The sequence below is a fragment of the Phascolarctos cinereus genome, unplaced genomic scaffold (genome assembly GCF_003287225.1).
Source record: "Phascolarctos cinereus isolate Bilbo 61053 unplaced genomic scaffold, phaCin_HiC Scaffold_2;HRSCAF=192, whole genome shotgun sequence".
In the NCBI taxonomy this organism is placed as follows: Eukaryota; Metazoa; Chordata; class Mammalia; order Diprotodontia; family Phascolarctidae; genus Phascolarctos; species Phascolarctos cinereus.
Genome location: NW_027555625.1, coordinates 41,486,299 through 41,494,870, shown reverse-complemented (window position 1 = coordinate 41,494,870; position 8,572 = coordinate 41,486,299). Strand labels below are relative to the sequence as shown.

Below are 8,572 nucleotides of genomic sequence, written 5' to 3'. Positions count from 1 at the left end.
CAGAGTATAGTAAACACTGAATAAATGCTTGTGGTTTGATTAACTATATAAAAGCAACAAGATGATTTAGAAGGATGAATTTTGTACTGACTAGAGCTGCCCAGCAATGGAATGATCTGCTTCATGGGAGACAGAGGCTTAATAAATGTTTGTTGATTGATTGATAAGAGAGTTGTCTCTCTATTCCTCAAGTACTCAAGTAGACAGAATGGGGAGCCACTTATTAAGAGTATTACTTAATGGATTGTTTTTTGCTTCTAATATGATTGGTTTTTTGGTTATATGAATCTAAGATCCTGAGTCTAAATAGCATAGGTAGCCTGAAGGGAAAGTGGCTCACGGCTTCTATGCCTGGTTGCTAATGCTCGGATAGCTCTTTTTCATATAAATCCTGGGGAGGAGAATTCAATTTAATTCAGTTCCACACACATTTATTAAGTATAAATGAAAACAGTCCCTGCTGTCAGGGAGCTTACGGTCTAATAGAAGTGATATGTAAATAACTACATACACTCAAGATACACAGAATAAATTGGGGGTGGTGTCAGGGGGAAGTCACTAAGATTGAGGATGACCAGGAAAGACTTCTTGTAAAAGCCAGGGAATCCAGGAAGTGGAAGAAAAGAGTTCCAGACACGGGGAACTAGGCATGCAAGGTGCTAGGGGGGCTGTAAATTTTGGCCAAGGGGTTGGCAATTTACAGTCTTCATGGATATGAGTCCAACCAGAGTTCACTTCTGGGAGCTCCAGCCACAGGGCCATTGCCGCCTTTCTGCATAACGGGAGTCCTTTGACTAGCAGCTCCCACCATGTCACATCTCACGTGATTGTGTTTCTTGTTACAGTCTCCAGGGTCCTGGCCTTTGCTTGAGGCTCTGAGACCCCTTGTGCCATGTCTAAGCAAAGCCGAGATGTGGAGTTAGATCACCTGGTCCAGGACAAGCCGCTTAGCCACAGGACCCCCCATGCTGCTTCCCGAAACATAGCTGAGCATCTCCCCAATGTGCCAAGCTACCGATACCCCACCACCCGCATCCCAGTCCTTGTCAACAGGAGGACTGGGGTGTCGAAGCCCAGTTTCGTGAAGGAGGCAAAGAGTTCAGTCCGCCGCTTAGGTAGTATGACCCCCTTTGCATGGCAGCCTTACAGGGGTGGTGGTGCATGCTAGCTTCGGTATCTGCACGTTCTCTGCTGGGCCTTACTTAGCAGTATGGCGCCAGGTCCTTGTACTGGCTTGCCTGGAAGTGGAACGCTCTCTGCGTCTGTCTTGCTGGACTGATGCTTCTGTGGGGAGATGGGCAAGGCTTGTTACAGCCTGAATAGGGTGCAAACGTTGGTGGTTTTTATTTCTGGCAGATGTACAAAAAAAGGGGAAGGGATATGGAACAGGAATGAGGGTCAGTGGTCCTTGACTGTCACCTGGCCCAGGGGTTCTTTTTGTGGGACCCTTTTGTTAGTATGATGGAATTTGGAGACCCCTTTTCTGAATAATGAAGTGAATAATTAAGGGAATATAAATAAAGTAAGTGAATAATTAAGTGAATAAAATAAATATATAAGATTACAAAGGAAACCAATTATATGGAAATGCAGTTATCAAAATATTAAGGAACAAAACCAAATTCATGGGATCAAGTGAAGAGCCCCTGATCTAGATGTTTGATCTTGTTCCTAAGTCCATTGGTATGCTCAAATCAGAAAGCTTCCTGGAAGTGAGGGAAACCTTTATTGTCCCTCTGAGCCCACCCTCCAGTCCAAAGCTTCTGAGGGACTTTCACAAGATTCTAACAACCGTAATTTCAATTTGTCTAGTGCTTTGAGTTTTGAAAAAAAACAACTTTATGTTTATTATCTGATTTAATCATAGACCTAGAGCTATAAGGAATCACAGAGGTCATCTAGTCTGATTTTCTAGAATTGAGGTCCAGGCAAGGGAAGGGACTTGCCCAAGGTCATATAAGAACCAATCCTAGGGTCATAGATTTAAAGGTGAAATGGAACTTTACGTGTCATTAACTCCAACCTTTTCATTTGACGTACAAGGAACCTAAGGCCCAGAAACGTTAGGCGACTTGCCTGTGGTCGCAGAACTAGTCAGTGGCAAAAGTGGCATCCAAACCCAGGCCTGCCCACCTCCATTCCAGCACTTGTCCATCATACCACAAACCCAGGCCCTCTGACTCCGAATCCAACATCCTTTCTCCTGGGGAGTCTATGAATTGGGCCTCAGACGCGTAGACTGTCAGGGACATAATAGAAATTAAAGGAATTTTCTGACTGTAAGTCAGAGAGTTGACTGGAACCAAGGACCTTGAGCAGGCCCCTTAGCATGGGGCCTTCTGTTGGTTTTGGCTGTATTCTGGCCAGCCCCAACCTCACTGGTCTCTCTTTACTTACAACTAAGGTTGATAGAAGAAGCAGGCAGTGAACTTTAACTTCAACATACATTTGTTAAGCACCTACTATAGTTTGTCTGTCTTCAGTTATAAAAAAGAGATATAGCACAGACCTCTGCCTTAAGCACCTAAAATCTAGAATGGGGAGTGGGGGAACATATACATACATACGTATATAAGTGTATATCTATCTATCTATATCTATATATCTATATATATATATGTATATATATGTATATATACACACACACACACACATATACATATACACACACACACACACATACACACACATACATACATACATACATACATATACACACATCTATGATGATAGGGACAACAAGACAAGTACAAAGGAGATATTTAGACAGAGTGTTAGGAGAAATTGGGTGAGGGAGAGAGATCTTTCACTGGGAGGCATCAAGAAAGGCTTCATAGATGAAGTAGTACCTGATTTGGACCTTGAAAGAAGGAACAGACGGAGAAGGATAGTTTACCTACTCAAAGACCCCTCCAAAAAAATCTTGCCCACGGTTGCCTGAAATGATCACCATTACTGACACATTAATTAACATCCCATGGTGTGAATGATTTAGGTGAATCATGAAAATGATGATACGACTCTCCATAATGGGAAAGGCTGGACATCGTGAGAGATCTTCTCATGTGGGGATGGAGAGAGGTATTAAAAGTGGGGAAAGGGGACAGAAATGAGAAATGGGGTTCACCAATGCCAAAGCTTTGGACTTTAGGATTTGACTGAGGCTCAGCCCAGCTACCACCTTTGGTCCACCTGACAGATGTATTGTCAGGGGGATGTTCCCTGAGTGTAGCTCCATTCTAGAGAGCTGGGCAGGGACTCACTCGTGGGGACATTGCTTTCTCACTGCTAGCGCTCAGCACTTTGAAACATTTTGAGCTTAGGGAAATTTGCAGATGAAATCCAAGGGAGAAAAACTACAAATTGGGCTCATGGAGGCAGGCCCAGGCACGACTTATTTATAAGCATGTAGCTGACGATCTGGGCCACAGCAATAAGAGCCCCTTACCGGGCAGGGGAGGGCTTTGAGCTCAGGCATTCTGTAGGGCTCTCCAGATGCCAAGGTCTGGACCACAGTTTACCAAGCAATAAACCCGCTGTTTAGAGAGCAGGGAGGTGACTCTGCCAGAGGGCAAAACAAAAACAAAATTTCTACATTTTTCTCCAGGAGTGGCTCCTCTCTCCAACCAATAATTAGTGAGGCCTGGGGGCTCTGCTAAGTGAGTCCATAGGGGAACTATTTTCTCTCTGTTAATTTTTTTTCTCCTTCTCCTCCTTCTCTCCAAGTGCCTGCCACAAGAGAACACCCAGCTGTGAAAGTTGAAGATGCTGACTCTGAGACCAATCCCCTCCAGGTGGAGGAAAAGTCCCCAAGCCCAGTGTTGCCACCCACATCCCCAGCCCAATCAGAAACCCTCATGGTGCCTGGCCAGGCCCTGGGAGCCACCAGGTAAGGGATGACATGCAGCCAGGCTTTTCCAATTTCCGTCCCATTGCTTTGTGTTGTCAGAGGTGTCCTTGTGAAGTAAGCAGGGCAGGAAATATTGTTCCCATTTGATAGGCAAGAAAACTGAGGCATGAAGAGGGTAAGTGATTTGGCCAGGATTTCACAGTTAAAAACTATAACTTGGGTTTGGTGCTCAAGTATATCACAATGTATAGGACTTGGAGTCAGCATGGTGGAGTGGTAAAAGAGCTTTGGATTTGGAGTCAGAAGACTTGAGTTCAAATCCAGCTCTGCTACTTGATGTGACACTGGTCAAGCCACTTAACATCTCCTTCATCTAAAAAGTAAGGGAATTTTGTACTAGATGACCTGTTTCCAACTCTAAGTCTATGAACCCGATGATGGATGACATCTGGCATCTCCTCACCCCCTGAAATGTTTGGGAATTCACCTAGCGATCTGAGAGCCAGCCCACCCTCTTCCAGAGGGAAAAGCAATACCAACCTGACCAATGGCTCAGCCTCTGGTGTATTTCTCACCCCACTCCTATAGGTAATCACACCAGACCTCGCCAGGTTTCAAAAAGCTCACCTCCTGAGAGCTCCACGCAGTGATTTAGGGACTTGTAACTTACTGGGCAGAGGGAGGGAGGGAGAGAAAGAGACATACACACACAGAGACACAGAGACAGAGAGGGGGAGAGAAGGAGAGGGGAAAAGGGGAAGGGAGATGGGCACAGATAAATACAGAGAAGGAGAGAGAAAGAGGGAGAGAGAGAGGAGGGGAGAGGGGGGGAGAGAGAGAGGAGAGGGAGGGAGAGACACACACACAGACAGAGACAGAGAGACAGAGACACAGAGAAAGTCAGCTAGAGACAGAGACGGAGAGGGGGAGAGAAGGAGAGGGAAAAAGGGAAGGGAGATGGACACAGATGAATACAGAGAGGGAGAGAGAAAGAGGGGGAAAGTGAGAGGAAGAGAGAGAGAGGAGAGAGAGAGAGAGAGAGAGAGAGAGAGAGAGAGAGAGAGAGAGAGAGAGAGAGAGAGAGAGAGAATCATAGATAAAAACAAATGAGCATTGTTAAGTCTTAGGAATGTTGGCGGCCCTGCTATAAATACTCCTTGGGTTTCCTTTCTCTCCCGTCATGGGCAAGCTTCATCACAGCACTGCTTTATCAGCCTCAAACCATTTTTGAGCTCGGTCTCAGATGAAAGGGGATGGGAGATTTTTCCTTTCTTCTCAGGACTTGCAGACCACCCATCCTGAAAAAGCAGAGATGTCCCTCCCCCATCCTGCTGGGAAGTTGATTAGAAGTGAAAAATATGCCCTACGATCTTTGTAGGAAACCCCTCCCTCTGAATAGCCGGCAGCAGATTGGGGGAGTGGGGTGGTCTACTATGGGGGAGGGAGGTCGGGGGCTTGCGCAGCGCAGCTTCTCTTTTCCCTGCCTCTCCTGAACAAAGGCTCCCCAGTGACAATGCGATCTCGGCCAAAAGACCAGTTGGGCTCTGCCTGCCAAAGGGCAGGCTAGAGGTTGGGCCCCCAAGCAGAGATTAGGGACTTGGGATGCTAACTGGGAGCAGACAATAAGGCCAGGGGCACTGACCTGGCAGCAGGGGGAGGCAGAGGGTGAACCCTGAAGACATAATTTCTCGGCATCTTCAGGAAGGGCCGTGAGCAGAATGCTAAGCAGCTGGTCACTCACAGGGTGCATGTGAGGAAAATTCCAAATAAATGCCAGGCATTATAGTCATCACTATTAGTCTGAGTTTGGGATATGTAGCCCTTAAAAAGGATCCCTGTGGGCCCCCTGAAAAAAAGAAAGCATGAGATAAGGTATATCTAGTATAGCGCAAAGAAATTGGGTTTGGGAAACAGAGGACCTGGGTTTGGCTTCTGGCTTTGCCAGTTACCACCCGTGTGACCTGCGGAACGCACTTACACTCTTTGGGCCTCAGTGTCCCAGTCTGTAAAATAAGGAGTTTGGACTAAATGTCCTGTAAGGTTTCTTCCAGTTCTCAATCATGGGAACTTAATTCGGAGACAATTTTCTCCAGGAAGGACTGGAGTCAAAGCCCAGGAGACTGGGCAGGGATGGAACAAAAATTGGGAGAAATTGGTTGAGGTAAAAGAGCTGCAGAAATTCCCAGCCCTGATGAATGGAATGAGGTGGTGGGGACAGGGTAGTCACTCCCTTTCATCTCATGGCCACTGTATCCCACCCCACCCTCCAGCTTCAGTTTACACGGGCTTCTGATGTTCCTGTTCACTATTCACAGGGGGGAGCTCCTCCAGGACAGGAAGAATGTTTGCCTTTTTTGTATTCCAAGCACTTAGCACAGTGCCCAGCACCCACTAGGTGCTTAATAAATGCTAGCTGACTGTCAAGGGCTGGGAGAAAAGACTAGATCTCATTGGACCACAATTGCCATTTAGGGGTTGAAGAGTTGTCCTTTCTCTTTTTCTTTATCCTTCCCTTTCTCTCTCCCTCCTTCTTCCTTCCTCCTTCCTTCCTTCCTTCCTTCCTTCCTTCCTTCCTTCCTTCCTCCTTCCTTCCTTCCTTCCTTCCTTCCTTCCTTCCTTCCTTCCTCTTCCTTCCTTCCTTCCTTCCTTCCTTCCTTCCTTCCTTCCTTCCTCCCTTCCTTCCCTGCCTACTTCCTTTGTTCTTTCTTTTTCCTCCTTCCTTCTTTCTCTCTTCCTTCCTTCCTTCCTTCCTTCCTTCCTTCCTTCCTTCCTTCCTTCCTTCCTTCCTTCCTTCCTTCCTTCCTTCCTTCCATACTGTGACAGTGGGTGAAGTTCAAAGACAAATAAGACATAATTCCCCACCTTTGAGGAACTTAGAGCCTCAAGACAGGTGAGGTGGTGGATGGAACTTAAAGGGAGAAAGAAAACTTGAGTGTATAGGATGGGGTGCACGTCTTTTCAATTAGAAAACAAAGGAAGTGAGTTGGATGTTCTAGTATTCCTTGGTAAGTGAAAGGCAGCAGGATGGTTTCAGAACTTCCTGACAAAACTAACATGGCTCTTCCTCCTTCCCACCATTGGTGAAAGAAAGAAGAGGTTGAGGGGCAGCTAGGTGGCAAGATGGATAGGGTGCCAGCCCTGGAGTTAGGAGGACCTGAGTTCAAATCTGGCCTCGGACACATGATACTTGTTTAGCTGTGTGACCCTGGGTAAGTCACTTAACCCCAATTGCCTCGACAAAAAGAGAAAGAAGAGGTTGGCACAGGGAAAAGAGCTGAGGTCTGAGAATCAGGAGGTCAGGCTTCTCCAGCTCCAAGTCTGCTGCTTACTGAGTCAGACATTCTATATCCTAAAGAACCCTTCCAGCTCTGCCATTCTATGGTCTAAGCTAAGTTCGAAGTAGGTCTAAGATGGAAAGTTCTGACGTTTTGTGTACTAAGGATCCTTTCAGCTCTGCCATTCTCTGTTCTAAGGACCTTTCCACCTCTGACACTGTGGGTGCTAAGGACCCTTTCAGTTCTGATAATGTGTCCTAAGGCTTCTCTCAGTTCTAACTGCCGATGCTCTAGGGGCCCTTCCAGCACTGAGAGTTTATGTTTTAAGGTCTCTTTCACTTGACATGCTATGTCAAAAGGGTCCTTTTGGCTCTGACATTCTCAATCAATAAACATTTATTAGGTGCCCATTATGTGCCAGGCATTGTGCTAAGCTCTGGGGATACAAAAAGAAGCAAAAGACATCCCCTGCCTTCAAGGAGCGTACAATTTAAGGGGGAAGACAAAATGCAAAAAAAAACCATGCAAAGCAAGATATATACGAGATAAATAGGAGATAATTAAGAGAAGGAAGACATTGGAATTAAGAGAAGCTGCTGTTGGGTCCCACAAGAAGGTGGGATTTTTATTATTGTTGTTCAATTGTTTCGGTCATGTCTGACTCATTGTGACCCCATTTGGGGTTTTCTTGGCAAAGATACTAGAATGGTTTGCCATTTCCTTCTCCAGCTCATTTGACAGGTGAGGAAACTGAGGCAAACAGGGTTAAGTGACTTGCCCAGGGTCACATAGCTAGTAAGTGAGGCCAGATTTGAACTCAGGTCTTCTGATTCCAGGCCTGGTACTCTATCCACTGAGCCACCTAGATGCCCATGGGATTTTTAGTTGAGACCGAAAAGAATCCAGGACATCAGTAGTAGGAGAGGTAAAGGAAGAGCATTTCAGACTTAGAAGTCTGAATGATCTTTGATTTTAAAAAAACTCTTCACGTACTCCCCGGTCTAACTCAGTCGAGAGGATTGATTGAACTGGGCTTCTTTTTTAGTGGTACGTAGCTGTTGTGGAACAAACAGGAAATATTTTATTTTGAAAGTCTGAGGGAATTTCCAACTCCCTCTAGAGTAGTGATTCTTAATCTAGGGGCTGTGAACTTTTTTCTTTTTTAATATTTTGGCAACTATTTCAACATGGTTGATTTCTTTGTAACTCTAAGTATTTTCTTTTATGACCATTATTCTGAGATGTCCATAGACTTCCCCAGAATGACTTAGGTGTCCACACCACAGAATAGGCTAAAAATCTCTGATCTAAATCAGACTCAGGCTATAAACTAGCAAAATTAAAGAAGGGGATTACCTGTTTTGAAGGTATTTTTGAGGCAAGGTGAGATTCCTTTCCTTGACAGATTAAATTTGTCATTGTTAACTGCACCAGAACCAGTTTCTAA

General features: G+C 45.5%; 1 protein-coding gene across 1 annotated transcript in view; it reads left to right on the top strand.

The window, feature by feature from the left end:
- The first annotated feature begins 483 nt into the window (after positions 1-483).
- Positions 484-8,572, top strand: part of CNGB1 (cyclic nucleotide gated channel subunit beta 1) — a 52,196-nt gene continuing 44,107 nt past the window's right edge. Inside the window, exons 1-2 of the mRNA XM_020963749.2 lie at positions 484-1,115; positions 3,727-3,889. Of these exons, the coding sequence (XP_020819408.1) occupies positions 893-1,115; positions 3,727-3,889 (386 nt within the window). The 5' untranslated portion in view covers positions 484-892. The remainder of the gene's footprint in view (positions 1,116-3,726; positions 3,890-8,572) is intronic.